This window comes from Bos indicus, chromosome 13 (assembly GCF_029378745.1).
Source record: "Bos indicus isolate NIAB-ARS_2022 breed Sahiwal x Tharparkar chromosome 13, NIAB-ARS_B.indTharparkar_mat_pri_1.0, whole genome shotgun sequence".
Classification (NCBI taxonomy): Eukaryota; Metazoa; Chordata; class Mammalia; order Artiodactyla; family Bovidae; genus Bos; species Bos indicus.
In genome coordinates this window covers 7961320-7977489 of record NC_091772.1, presented here as the reverse complement: position 1 = coordinate 7977489, position 16170 = coordinate 7961320, and the positions used below count along the sequence as shown (strand labels likewise).

The window sequence follows — 16170 nt, the reverse complement described above, 5'->3', positions numbered from 1 at the left end:
TTAATTTTTAAATGCAGCCTTCCAAAAATCAAACATGTATTTTAGAGCAATCTTGACATCTCCAGAAGTGCATAAATGAATTTAAACCTGTCAATGACCTACTTTAATGAAAGAAATTACAGCCATCTTAAATACTTATAATTTATCTTTATAATGATACTGAGCTGCTAATTTTAGAACTTAGAAATGAGAAATTATGGCAAATAAATGCATTTAGCAAAATCAACCATCTAGAGGACTCAAGTATATTCTTCGGGTAAAGAAAAACTGAGTTTGCCTATCCCTGAATGTCTTGCCATTGCTGAAAATTTACAATATTTTCCAATATTTACAATATTTCTTCCCACACAGGCTGGAGGAATTGCAAGGAAATACAGGCTAACTCACTAGAGTTAACTCTGTACACACCAGTCGTGTACATGTAGACTGAGACAAAGCAGTTCGACAAGGGTGCTTGAACTAGCTGCCTGCCTTCTCACAATGGCAGAGAGTAGTCATTGCCTGCCAAAACCTCCACCCTCTCCTTCCTCCACAGAAAAGAGAACACTGCTTTTTTTTTTTTTTTTTTTTGGATGAGCATATTGCTTCCTGGAATAAAACTATCTTATCCACGAATAAACATTTGATCAATTCAAGGATAATCTGGGGCTTTAGTAAAGCTGCTCTAAGAAAACTGGCTTGATTTTGAAGGGCCATCTTTTTTTATTGTTGCCTTACCCCTTACTGACCCCTATATTTTTGATGGCTAAAGTCCAGTAGCCTTCATGGACCCTGAGTTCCACACAGTAGGAAGAAGACCATAAAAGTCAGAGCTTGAGTGCTTGACGACAGGATGGGATTATCACACAGTTGGTCTAGCCTACATCTAGGCTACTTTTAGAGGAGACAGAAATATATTTCTATCTCTTTTAAGTCACTATTATTGTGGGGGTTTCTGCTAAGGGCCGCTAAAATGATTTTAACTTATATAATTAGTTAATTCATTTTTCTTTAGCCAAGGACTATAATAGTCTGGATTTGTACATGTAGACTCAACTTTAACATTTTTATCCTATTTAACGGTAGTAGCCCAATTTGTTAAAATACTAATATGTAAGAAAATCAGCATTATGAATGAATTATTTTAATGCTTCTTTCATATAAGAAACCTAGAGATTAAAGTTTACCAAAAAACCAGTAAATTCTTAAGGAAATTTTCCCTTCTCGTTCCCAAAGAATACCAAAAAAGAAGTAGGACAATGAGAAACCTTGCATATATTTTCTAAAGAAATTTGAGGAAGAAGAAAAAAATTTTGCTACAGAATGTGCATTGACATGATAATATGAAGAGCACTTTCTAGTTTAAACTGTTTTCTATCATTTCTATTTCCAACATTCTGTTTTTAAAACTCTATTGATTCAAATATGAGAACAATGGTTAAAATTTTAATTTTCTAATACAATTTACACTGAAAACTCCTGGTGATGATTAATAAAGGATTATATTTCTTAAAAGTTGAGGATCAAGTAAACAAGTTCCAACTTGTTTGTTGAAAACTTGTTTGTTGAAAATATATATATTTTTATATATATAAAAAAATATATAAAGCTCTATATAATCATGTCTACTTCAACCATGTACATGAAAAGAAGGAGCAAGAGGAAGAAAGAGAGAAAATAAACCTTTTTATGTCCATCTGGGCCCTAAATGAAAAGGACCCCATTCTAATGTATATGTTTTTCCTCCCTTGCCATGTAATATAGACTGGGGCTAGGAATGCTTTCAGCTTTCAACCTAGAAATAAAAATAATATTTTATTTTTATTCCAAGAATTTAGTATCAGGAAAGAATTCCTAGTATAGGAATCTCTCTCTTCCTCATCTCACTTTGATCTCTTTCTCCTCTAAAAAGGAAGAAAGAAAAAGCAAAATGTCAATACTAATTTATTTTTTTTTTTATTTTTCACAGTAAGTTGCTAATATATGAAGCCCTCAGGCTACAAACATTTTCTTATTTGTTATGACGAAGAAAGAAAAACCACAAGTTTCCAGATGCATTGTTTTAGAATTCACACTACAAGTGACTCTAAAAAAGTGACTCTATCTTGCAACGACTATGGAAAACAGTATGGAAGTTCCTCAAAATAACTAAAAATAGAGTTGCCATATGATCCAGCAATTCTGCTCCTGGGCATATATCTGGACAAAATTATAATTCAAAAAGATACACGCACCTTACCTTCACAGCAGCACTGTTTACAATGGCCAAGAAATGGAAACAACCCTAATGTTTATTGAAAGAGGAATGGGTAAGTAAGGTGTGGCATATATACACAAAGGAATATCACTCGGCCATAAAAAGAATGAAATACTGTCACTGGCAGCAACACGGATGGACCTCGAGATTAGCACACTCAGTGAAGGAAGTCAGAAACACAAACACCATATGACCTCACTATACGTGGAAACTGAAATGTGACACAAACGAACTTATCTGCAAAACAGAAAGAGACTCACAGAAACAGAGAACAGGCTTGTGGTTGACAACACAGACTGAAAGTGGGAGGGTGGACGGGGAGTTTAGGATTAGCATTTGCAAATATTCTGTTGCTGTTGTTTGGTCACTCAGTTGTGTCCGACTCTTTGTGACCCCATGAACTGTAGTCTGCCAGGCTCCTCTGTCCGTGGGATTTCCCAGGCAAGAATACTGGAGCGGGCTGCCATATCTTTCTCTAGGGGGTCTTTTCGACCCAGAGATTGAACCACATCTGCCACATCTCCTTCATTGCAGGTGGATTCTTTTATCACTGAGCCACCAGGAAAGCCCATGAACTATTATACATAGAATGAATAAACAAGATCCCACTGTTTAGTACAGGGAACTACATTCAGTATCCTGTGATTAAACATAATGGAAAAGAATATATATAGGAATACACACACACACACAGAGGGCACAGCAATCCACTCCAGTATTCTTGCCTGGAGAATCCCATGGACAGAGCAGCCTGGCAGGCTGCAGTCCTTGGGGTAACATAGAGTTGTATGCTCCTGAAGCGACTTAGCATGCACACATATATATACACATGTACAAGTGAATCACTCTGTGATACAGAAGAAATTAACGCATTTTAAATCAACTATACTTCAATAAAGTAATTCTTTCAAAGTGAATCTATTATCTAATATATGTGTATTCATCTCAATAGCTTACTGCTACTATAGCTTAAGCCAAGGTAGAAACACAAAGCTTCATGAGAAGAACAACAGTATTCTGTATATTTTGAAGTCAGTTAAAATAACATTCAGATAAACCCAAGATATTTCAGTTATGAATTATTCTCTGGAAGATTATAATTTGCATGGTTGATGAATACAGCAAAATTAATTTTGTTAAAGTATCATGGAACTTACTAAACATCTTATGGTTGGTGTAGTAATAAAATATATTTTAAGTGATATTGAGGACTTACCACCTCCACCTCCAAGAAGGCTGGCATTTGCTGTTTAAAAGAAAACAAACAAAAGATGTTAAATAATATATTAAAATATGTTTATGCCAGAGTATGCCAAGAAAAACCTGGTAATGATCATGCCATACATACACACACACATATATCAAAATATGTACTTTTATATAAAAATACATTCTTTGTTTTATGATGTATTAAAATGTAAATATTCACTATTTTTATCTCCTTTTTCACTTCAAATGACTATTTTTACAATGTTCTTACTTCTAATAAAATAAAATACATATTATGATCATTTTATTATCATTCTGTATCTAAACTTCTGTTTTCTCCATTTTATCAAGTAGAGATATAACAATGTTACTTAAGCAATTTCAATCATTTCAAAGGATAATGTAACAAAAAAGAATAATGATAATTTTAATTAAATTAAATGCCATCAAATAAAGCTATCTCAAGTTACTATGCTATAAGAATGAACTTAAAAAAAAAAAAGAAGAATGAACTTAAATAGCAACATATTTATTCTTTTTTGCATTAAATTTTTGTTTGTGGGAAAGAAACACATTTTAAATATTTTTGGAAAACAATGACTTGTCATTTCATACCCATTTATCTATTAATCTAGCCCACACAATTATATAAGTCAAATAATAAGCAAAATATAAAACAATTCCATTTAGATTTTAAGAGATCAATTTTTCAGAAAGTTCCATGGCAATTTTTTGCTGAACTATTAAGCAACCTTACACCTACGATAATCTAGTCACTACAAAAGTCAGAAAACAGAACTCTTGGAGCAACATAAAGTATGTAGTAACCAAGCTGTCTTTCTCCATGGAGAAATCTGAGCTACCAGAAGATTATAGAAATCATTTAATAAGGAATACTAGGAATCTTTAACTTGAATTTTAGTGTGATATCCACAGACCATGCACTGGCCTAGTAAGAGAAGCAAATATCAGAGTGTTAATGATTCCATCAATAAAAAAATGGAACATTTTAAGAATAAATGCCTATATCCATATGTGATGGTTTGTTTATTGCAACACTAAAGAGAACATTATAAAAATGCATGGAGAACAAACACCTTTGAAGGTTTTCTCAGTATGTCAATATTAGAGCATCAAATCTTATCTCATATGATCTTCCAAGTACAGGGCCATCTATTAATAATAATAGCTGCTCTTGGCTTTCCCTCACTCTTTCATCACAAAAATGGACTGAGGGGCAATCCCATTAGTCAAACAAAACTCACTTCAGATATTACAAGTCATGCACCACTGTGTCAACTCAGAGCCCTCAAATTCTTCTGACTTTACAATGAAAACGTGTAATATTTACCTAGATGGTATTCAGTTCAGTTCAGTCAGTTCAGTCGCTCAGTCATGTCTGATTCTTTGCAACCCCATGAATCAAAGCACGCCAGGCCTCCCTGTCCATCACCAACTCCCGGAGTTCACTCAGACTCACGTCCATCGAGTCAGTGATGCCATCCAGCCATCTCATCCTCTGTCATCCACTTCTCCTCCTGCCCCCAATCCCTCCCAGCATCAGAGTCTTATCCAATGAGTCAACTCTTCACATGAGGTGGCCAAAGTACTGGAGTTTCAGCTTTAGCATCAGTCCTTCCAAAGAAATCCCAGGGCTGATCTCCTTCAGGATGGACTGGCTGGATCTCCTTGCAGTCCAAGGGACTCTCAAGAGTCTTCTCCAACACCACAGTTCAAAAGCATCAATATTCGGTGCTCAGCTTTCTTCACAGTTCAACTTTCACATGCATACATGACCACAGGAAAAACCATAGCCTTGACTAGATGGAACTTTGTTGGCAAAGTAATGTCTCTGATTTTGAATATGCTATCTAGGTTGGTCATAACTTTCCTTCCAAGGAGTAAGCGTCTTTTAATTTCATCGCTGCAGTCACCATCTGCAGTGATTTGGGAGCCCAGAAAAATAAAGTCAGCCACTGTTTCCACTGTTTCCCCATCTATTTCCCATGAAGTGATGGGACCAGATGCCATGATCTTCGTTTTCTGAATGTTGAGCTTTAAGCCAACTTTTTCACTCTCCTCTTTCACCTTCATCAAGAGGCTTTTTAGTTCCTCTTCACTTTCTGCCATAAGGGTGGTGTCATCTGCATATGTGAGGTTATTGATATTTTTCCCGGCAATCTTGATTCCAGCTTGTGCTTCTTCCAGCCCAGCGTTTCTCATGATGTACTCTGCATAGAAGTTAAATAAGCAGGGTGACAATATACAGCCTTGACGTACTCCTTTTCCTATTTGGAACCAGTCTGTTTTTCCATGTCCAGTTCTAACTGTTGCTTCTTGACCTGCATACAAATTTCTCAAGAGGCAGGTCTGGTGGTTTGGTATTCTCATCTCTTTCAGGATTTTCCACAGTTTATTGTGATCCACACAGTCAAAGGCTTTGGCATAGTCAATAAAGCAGAAATAGATGTTTTTCTGGAACTCTATTTCTTTTTCCATGATCCAGCAGATGTTGGCAATTTTGTCTCTGGCTCCTCTGCCTTTTCTAAAACCAGCTTGAATATCTGGAAGTTCACAGTTCACGATTGCTGAAGCCTGGCTTGGGGAATTTTGAGCATTACTTTACTAGCGTGTGAGATGACTGCAATTGTGTGGTAGTTTCAGCATTCTTTGGCATTGCCTTTCTTTAGGATTGGAATGAAAATTGACCTTTTCCAATCCTGTGGCCACTGTTGAGTTTTCCAAATTTGTTGGCATATTGAGTGCAGCACTTCCACAGCATCATCTTTCAGGATTTGAAATAGCTCAACTGGAATTCCATCACCTCCACTAGCTTTGTTCATAGTGATGCTTTCTAAGGCCCACTTGACTTCACATTCCAACATGTCTGTCTCTAGGTCAGTGATCACACCATTGTGATTTTGTACAGTTCTTCTGTGTATCCTTGCCACCTCTTCTTAATATCTTCTGCTTCTGTTAGGTCCATACCATTTCTGTCCTTTATCGAGCCCATCTTTGCATGAAATGTTCCCTTGGTATCTCTAATTTTCTTGAAAAGATCTCTAGTCTTTCCCATTCTGTTGTTTTCCTCTATTTCTTTGCATTGATCGCTGAGGAAGGCTTTCTTATCTCTTCTTGCTATTCTTTGGAACTCTGCATTCAGATGCTTCTATCTTTCCTTTTCTCCTTTGCTTTTCACTTCTCTTCTTTTCACAGCTATTTGTAAGGCCTCCCCAGACAGCCACTTTGCTTTTTTTGCATTTCTTTTCCATGGGAATGGTCTTGATCCCTGTCTCCTGTATAATGTCATGAACCTCAGTCCATAGTTCATCAGGCACTCTATCTATCAGATCTAGGCCCTTAAATCTATTTCTCACTTCCACTGTATAATCATAAGGGATTTGATTTAGGTCATACCTGAATGGTCTAGTGGTTTTCCCTACTTTCTTCAATTTCAGTCTAAATTTGGCAATAAGGAGTTCATGATCTGAGCCTCAGTCAGCTCCTGGTCTTGTTTTTGTTGACTGTATAGAGCTTCGCCATCTTTGGCTGCAAAGAATATAATCAATCTGATTTCGGTGTTGACCATCTGGTGATGTCCATGTGTAGAGTCTTCTCTTGTGTTGTTGGAAAAGGGTGTTTGCTATGACCAGTGCATTTTCTTGGCCAAACTCTATTAGTCTTTGCCCTGCTTCATTCTGTATTCCAAGGTCAAATTTGCCTGTTATTCCAGCTGTTTCTTGACTTCCTACTTTTGCATTCCAGTCCCCTATAATGAAAAGGACATCTTGTTTGGGTGTTAGTTCTAAAAGGTCTTGTAGGTCTTCATAGAAGCATTCAACTTCAGCTTCTTCAGCATTACTGGTTGGGGCATAGACTTGGAATACTGTGATATTGAATGGTTTGCCTTGGAAACGAACAGAGATCATTCTGTCGTTTTTGAGATTGCATCCAAGTACTGCATTTCAAACTCTTTTGTTGACCAAGATGGCCACTCCATTTCTTCTAAGGGATTCCTGCCCACAGTAGTAGATATAATGGTCATCTGAGTTAAATTCACCCATTTTCGTCCATTTTAGTTCACAGATGGTATCCAGGACTTAATATTTTCCCAAAATCAAACTGTGTTGATGTGGCAACTTGTTGAAGAGGCATGAGGAAAGATGTTACCAATTCTTTTTTTATTAATTTTTTTAATTGGAGGCTAATTACTTTAAAATATTAGAGTGGTTTTGCCATACATTGACATGAATCTGCCACAGGTGTACATGTGCTCCCCATCCTGAACCCCCCTCCCACCACCCTCCCCATCCCAGCCTTCAGGGTCATCCCAGTGCACCAGCCCTTAGCACCCTGTCTCATGCATCAAACCTGGACTGGTGATCTATTTCACATATGATAATATACATGTTTCAATGCTATTCTCTCAAATCATTACAAATCATTATCTTGGGTCCATACCCTTTAGTGGATGGGGGAAATTTCATGATGTCTATTGATAAACCCAAACACTTTCTTAAAAATCTTAACTACATATATTTTTAAAACTGCATGGCATTTCACACTTCTGCTGATTTTTTATTTTTAAATCTGACTGAGAACTCCTTCCTTGTCTATAGCTCTTCCAGATCCCTGAAACTCCATCTGTTGTCCTCCAATTTATACATATTCATTCATAAAAAGAAACTTATTTCCAACAACAAACAACAATAGTAATGAAGAGTAGCTTTACACTCAAATTGTCATGCCCAGAATCACAATAACACAATAAAACCTATTTTTCCCCAATGCTTTGCTTAATAAAGGTAGAGTTTGCCTGTTTGGATAGCACAGACCAAGTCCCATCTGTTTAATCAGGCACTTGTCCAATAGATGTGGGTGGATGAGTGGGAGTAGGTGTAGGAACTGGAATTCCAGGTTTGGAGGACCATCAAGTCCATTTATCTCAGATGTGTGCTCATGTCTAGATGAGCATTTCTGGTTATACTTTTAATATCAACATAAATATTTCATAAAATTGTGGCATTTACAAAGTACACAATCATTTTTAAGATAATTTCATGTGCATTACCATTCATGTAATAGAATCTTAATCTAAGCTGCTTAAATATATTCAAATCAAATTCAAAGCAATTCTAATAACTATAATCCCGATAATGATTTATCTAAAGAATCCATCAAATTTAAGTCTATTTTATCAACTTCTGTTCTCTAAAAATTAAAAAATAAATGTTTTTTCTTCAGAAAAAGTGACATGCATGCATGCTCAGTCACTTCAGTCATGTCCAACTCTTGTAACCCTATGGACTATAGTCCACAAGGCTCCTCTGTCCATGAGATTCTCCAGGCAAGAATACTGGAGTGGGTTGCCATGCCCTCCTGTAGAGACTCTTCCTGACCCAGGGATCAAAACCACATCTCCTGCGTTACAGGTATATTCTTTGCCGCTGAGCCACAGGGCAAAAGTGGCAAAAGTGACATAACTGTAGGCAAGTAAAATGAATCTTTAGTATGATTTCTATTATTGTATCTTTACAAAGCACCCTAAATGTAATATAACTGATTTTCAACATTTATCGATCAGATGGATTAAGAGCATTTCTTCCATTTCACAGAAGTGAAAATGACTTGTGTGTGTCTGAAATTAACAGTCGTTTAATTTTTATTTAATTATTTCCAATAAATTGAGGTATATTCCAATTAGATAGGAAGCTCTTAAAGATAAGATTTGAGTTTAATAGTTTGGTCTACATTTAATAAGCTCTCAATATGTATTTTCTAATAGATAATTGGCAGATTTGATCCCTTTTCTTTATTGACATAGAAGACAGGTTTTGTTTACTAAAGTGTCTAGAAAGAGAAAACTTTGGTCCTTTTTCTTTTTGTAAAATCAAAGACTGTTAAAGGAAACTCCTATACTTTATTTAGAAATAGTGATTTATAATGTAGGAAACTGAAACTACCATAAAATTATTAACCAACTATACTTCAATATAAATTAAAAAAATTTTAAAAAGAACGTATGAAATATGTTTATATATTTATGTCCCTATATAAGTCCCTTGTTGCAGGGAATTTGGGATGTGCCTCTTGTTATTCCTTGAGTTTCACAGGGAAGAAAACGAAAAAAGGAACTAAGAAAGCTTGAAGTTGATAAGCATGATGCTACTGCATCCAGAATATTTAATGCTTCTCTGAGCATGCCAGTACCATGGCTTAGCTGGTCAAAGCACCTGTCTATTGAACAGAAGATCCTGGGTTCAAATCCCAGCAGTGCCTGGAACAGTATGTTACTGAGCTTCCTAGGTGTACAGTGGTAAAGAATCCACTTGCCAATGCAGCAGATGAAAGAGACACAGGTTTGATCCTTTGCCGGGAGATCCCCTGGAGTAGGAAATGGCAACCTCATTTCTCTAAGCATGCTTTCTAAGTAACCAGCACTAACTTCTTTCATATTTTCCTAAATAAAATGCCCCTGTTACCAGAAGAGGTAGAGGAAAAAATCAACCTACAGTAATTGTCTCAAATATCAATTCAATGAAAAACTAAAATAAACTATTACAAATTAATGAATCTATTATAGTTTTTCCTCCCACAATAACAACTAAGTGAAATGAATAGTTTCACTACTTAGAAAGTAAAAACAGCACTGAACATAAATTGAGTAAGAGTTACCAAAATCTAAATTCAAGTGACAAATATGAATAATTTATTTATAATACCCTAAACAAATGATTATTTTTTGAAGTTTATGAGAAACTGCTTTCTTCCATTTAAACTCGGCTTTGATTTTTTTTAATTAAAATTATCAAATTATACACAAGTATAAATATTCATTATAAAACTATCAAAAACAAAAAATAAGTACAAAGAAGGAATCTTTTTCATAGGATAATTAGCCTACATGAAAAATAATCATGCTAATTGACATTAGCATTACTCTTTTTGGTTTTCTAAAGATATAAACGGAATATTACACTACAGTCAGTTGTAGTATCCGACTGTTTGCCACCCCACGGATTGCAGCACCCTATACTGCAACACGACAGTAGTCTTCCTTTACAAAAATTCCCAAATGACCCTCTTCTACATGCGTGTGTCTTTTTAAGAATATAATTACAATTAAATTGTGGATCAAACAATTACTATATATGTAGTCATATCACTGGAGGTCCCTAGATGCAAAATAGGCCATGACATTATTAAAAATCCAAGACAAAGCTTTAATTTATTAGATACTTACAACACCATTCCTCCTAAGATGTCAAAATCCTTTGCAGTCTATGTAAGGTAATAAAAAGGATACTGAACTAAGAACTGACAGCCAGATAACCTCTATTTTAACTCTAGTTCAGTAACTAGCAGGTGAATAGCAGGTGAATCGAGCAAATCATAGTCAAAACTATCTTACTTTTCTTCTTCCATTTGGAAATTTAGAATCAATCAGGGATGGCAAACAGGTTTTATTTTATTTTTTTTTTTAATTTGATTTTATTTTTAAACTTTACAATATTGTATTAGTTTTGCCAAATATCGAAATGAATCCGCCACAGGTATACCCGTGTTCCCTATCCTGAACCCTCCTCCCTCCTCCCTCCCCTACCCTCCCTCTGGGTCATCCCAGTGCACCAGCCCCAAGCATCCAGTACCATGCATCGAACCTGGACTGGCAACTCATTTCATACATGATATTATACATGTTTCAATGCCATTCTCCCAAATCTTCCCACCCTTTCCCTCTCCCATAGAGTCCATAAGACTGTTCTATACATCGGTGTCTCTTTTGCTGTCTCGTACACCGGGTTATTGTTACCATCTTTCTAAATTCCATATATATGCGTTAGTATACTGTATTGGTGTTTTTCTTTCTGGCTTACTTCACTCTGTATAATAGGTTCCAGTTTCATCCACCTCATTAGAATTGATTCAAATGTATTCTTTTTAATGGCTGAGTAATACTCCATTGTGTATATGTACCACAGCTTTCTTATCCATTCATCTGCTGATGGGCATCTAGGTTGCTTCCATGTCCTGGCTATTATAAACAGTGCTGCGATGAACATTGGGGTACACGTGTCTCTTTCCCTTCTGGTTTCCTCAGTGTGTATGAAAGCATTTCCTATAAAGTCAGGAACAAGACAAGGGTGCCCACTTTCACCATTACTGTTCAACATAGTTTTGGAAGTTTTGGCCACAGCAATCAGAGCAGAAAAAGAAATAAAAGGAATCCAAATTAGAAAAGAAGAAGTAAAACTCTCACTGTTTGCAGATGACATGATCCTTTACATAGAAAACCCTAAAGACTCCACCAAAAAATTACTAGAACTAATCAATGATTATAGCAAAGTTGCAGGATATAAAATCAACACACAGAAATCCCTTGCATTCCTATACACTAATAATGAGAAAACTGAAAGAGAAATTAAGGAAACAATTCCATTCACCATTGCAACTGAAAGAATAAAATACTTAGGAATATATCTACCTAAAGAAACTAAAGACCTATATATAGAAAACTATAAAATACTGGTGAAAGAAATCAAAGAGGACACCAATAGATGGCAAACAGGTTTTAAACAATTCAGATTCATCAGTTACGAGAGACTATCTGCACCTCTGATTGGAGAAGGATTCTGAGGCTAACCCCAGGCTCTGCTGAAAAGAGAGCCATGATTAATTAATAACGCTGGTCATGGTCAGAGGAGGATAGGAAGAATTAAAAGACAGCACACATGCCATAAATTGAGCATCTCTGGATCTGAGAACCTCTTTTAGATTTGACAGTTTTGATGTAATCAGATTTGATTCAATAATCTTGAAAAACAAAACTGCTAACGTAATATGTACCATCATTGTACCTTAACATGGATAACAGCTCCTGTGTTTCCAAGTCTGAAATAATTCAGTCTGTGAAACAGTCCATAGCTGGGTGAAGCAACCCATGTCCACTGTGAGTCAAACTGGCCTGATAAGAGTTTGGAACATTTTTTTTTTTTTTTAATTTCACTTGCCCAGTAATTTCTATTATCTGTACTTAGTAATTGTTTATTTTCCCACTCCATTTCTACCTCCACCCAAGACTATCTGTCAAATAAGCAACAGCCTGAGAGACTAGTCTTTAAACATTGATTAAATCTATTTGTTCAGGGTTTTTGTTTGCCTTTCATCATTGTAAAGAAAATTATAGTTGCTTTCATCCTGACAGGATCCTGACCACCTAGTTTAGCTTATTTATTCTGCTTTCTTATTACAACAGAGCACACGGGATGTCAAAACGATTGTTGGCAAAAAACTTCCCCAGGGGCTCTACTTAAAACACCACTTCATTCACAACATGTTATCCTAAAAAATACAAAAGCCAAAATATCACGCTTTAGAATGGTACACATCACAGTCCCTTGATTTTGAAACTCAAAGCAGGACGGGATAAAAACACCTGTTAAGATGAAAATCCTAAGCACGTGCATGACTCTAGAACCATTGGATACAGGGGGCAACCAACTCAACTGACAGCTGTGGAAATACAATCTACACAGACAAATATAGCTATCAATTTGGCAACAGCTCTCTGTTAACGTTCTTCCAGATTTACACCTTCTAAACAAAATCAAGATGGCCACAAGTTTGGGGCAATGGTATAATTTCCTTCCTTGAAGCTCACAGGGAGAGAAAATTAATAGGCTTAACTATTTCACATGTAGAAACCAGTCATAAACACATAATGGATAATTTACATGTCATACAATGCAGAATTCAAAACTATTCAATATTCCAAGGTCTGTATGAGTTGGATAAGCTGTAACCCACCTTGAAGCCAAAAACAGAATACAATAAGTCCTACTATGGATAAATAGGTGGAAGGTCATCAGGAATTGAAAAAGTTACTTGAGAGTATTAACAAATGAAACAAAATGGAATTATTCTTGATGAACTATAAGAGAGGAGCTAGAGCCGTCCTGTTTTGCCAATATGATGTTACCAGCTATCACTCTGGGTGCTCGGGGACTTCTAGGAATAATGCAGCATGGGAATAAAACTACTTATTTTGTCCAACTCCTTCATTTTACAAAACTGGAAAGATACAGAGGATCAGAGATGTTAGGTAACTTGTCTAGGATCAGGCCTAGGAGAAGAACCTAGGATCTACTATACAATATTGCCAATTTCAAATCGGAAATATATATACACATACATATGTATATATGATTGTTGTTTGTTTGTTCCTCTGAAATCACATTCAAAGACGGTAACAGAATGCAATGTGCATGCTGCCGCTGCTGCGGCCACTAAGTCGCTTCAGTCGTGTCCGACTCTGTGCGACCCCAGAGACGGCAGCCCACCAGGCTGCCACATCATTGGCGGTTTCTACAGCTTCACAGCTCAATACAGAAATAAGAGAAATCAGTGCACGCTTCTATTACTGTGCACCGTCATCCTTCTTGACACTGTGCTCTGAATCAGTTGTAATTTTGAGAATGATAACACTGGCTCAGTTACAAAAATGCGATTACTCGAGTAACACAACCTGGGCTTTCCAAAGAGTGAACGAGCATGTCAAAATAGGGGCTGGGGGAAAGAGTTCAAACGTACATTAGCGTTGTAGTTGTAATGATACCAGACACTTGAACAGAAGTTTTTAACTTGCCTTTCACAAGGAAGATTTTGAATGCAAATGAAGTCTCAATTTGAAAAACAGAAGATGCACTTATTTGAGGGAATATGATACACTTTATCCTAATGATAATATAAGCCTGAACATGCACTCTCATTTATACACTTCTCAGAAAGACTAATTTGTTTTAATAAAACCAGACAGTGCCTTTTTTACAAAAAATTGTTTTACATAGTTTATTTCCTCTTTCTTATAATATTATGGAATCTTTTTTTCTCCCTGGTAATGAAACAGCAAATGAGTTTTTTCAAAAGGTTTATCCTGTGTACGAGACAGCAAAAGAGACACTGATGTATAGAACAGTCTTATGGACCCTGTGGGAGAGGGAGAGGGTGGGAAGATTTGGGAGAATAACATTGAAACATGTAAAATATCATGTAAGAAACGAGTTGCCAGTCCAGGTTCGATGCACAATACTGGATGCTTGGGGCTGGTGCACTGGGACAACCCAGAGGGACGGTATGGGGAGGGAGGAGGGTTCAGGATGGGGAACACATGTATACCTGTGGCGGATTCATTTTGATATTTGGCAAAACTAATACAATTATGTAAAGTTTAAAAATAAAATAAAATTTAAAAAAATAAATAAATAAAAACCAAGGAATTAAAAAAAAAGGTTTATTTTAGCTTATATTTTAATTTAAACCAATAAGACAAAAAAATAACTTTGTCATAGTAAATAAATTGAAAGCTTGAGACAAAGAACCTCAAATTTAAAGGATTTGGGGTTAAAGGAAAGGAATAGGATTGCTGCCTTGAGAACACTTATGAAGCTATAATATCCATGAAGGTAAATGCCGTATTTGTTGGTATTGACGGTACCATACACAGTTCTTAGTAAAGAGTAGGGACTGAATAATTACCTCTTAAAAACACAACTAAGAGAATGAATGTAAGACAGGGGAATGAGAGGGGGGGAGAGGGGAAAGTTATATTTTGGGGACAGATGAGAGAGTTACAATAACACATACTGACTCCTTCACAATTTCACAGCAAAGTGAGGCTGGAAGCCACACAGATTGAGGCCCAATTCCAGACTGTATCACTGTCCTTGAGAAAGTTCTTAAAACCCAATTGATTATCTGATCACTTGTATTAATCAGCCAGTTGGTAAAATAATGGTCATGGTACAGATTAGCTGAGAGGTTTAAGAGTGATAAACTATATGAATGCACTTATGGCCCCTGGAATACGCTGAGGCTCAGTAATGTCAGTTCCCTATCCAAGACCCTGATTATAGAGCTGCTTCTGGAAGATACACTAGAGGTTAACATAAAAACCCCCACTAACAGTGGGGATTTACTAAAGGCATTCAGACTAATCCTCACTTTGCAGGGACCAGGGCCATGTTCATCACAGAGAACTACTGTCCTCTACCGTCAACCCAGTTCTGGGCTATGCCCTCATCAGAGTTTTGGGAATAAAGAAGAACTTGTGCACAGAAGAGACTGAGGAAGAAGGGTATCTCCAAATTATAAATATATTTAAGTCTGCCTTTGGGTTTAGGTCAATTTAATAAATCTATATGTCCGTAAAGAAAATGGATGGCATTATTTTGCATATTATAACACTTTAGTCTTCTGGATTATTTTGACAATTTGGTTTTAGAATAATGTTACTTTATGGCAGATAATTTTTATTCACTCTTCAAGACCCACTCTATACAGCTGCCCCTGTTTTCTGCACAAAGTGATTTAACTATACAAATGGCATCAATGGGTCCTCTGGCTCTGGTAAATTCACTCAATAGGGAGCCCTGTTAGTAGCTGGTGGGAGAGCTGAGAATGAGTTGTAGGTATTCGTTTTCCTGGTTGTCTTCCTGTAAGCTTATCTTGACCTGACAATGTCCCTTGAACAAAGGTCATTTAGTTCATAACATGACTTCCTCTCCTTTTGGGTTCTGATATGTCTCGCTCTACTTACCTCTTTGAGCTTAGAGTTGTAACAGCTGTGCTGTTGGTAGCCTTTGCTTCCTTAACAACTCCTTGAATTTCTCCTATACCATATTAATCTCCAACCCTTGTACTTATTCCTCTTATTACAAACCTGTCCA

The 16170-nt window shown here is 36.4% G+C and overlaps 1 protein-coding gene across 2 annotated transcripts in view; it reads right to left on the bottom strand.

Moving 5' to 3' along the window:
* MACROD2 (mono-ADP ribosylhydrolase 2) overlaps positions 1-16170 on the bottom strand; it is a 2314515-nt gene that overhangs the window by 1760949 nt on the left and 537396 nt on the right. For both annotated transcript variants that reach the window (XM_070800713.1, XM_070800712.1), the window contains exon 4: positions 3453-3482. In XM_070800713.1, coding sequence (XP_070656814.1) covers positions 3453-3482 — 30 coding nt within the window. The remainder of the gene's footprint in view (positions 1-3452; positions 3483-16170) is intronic.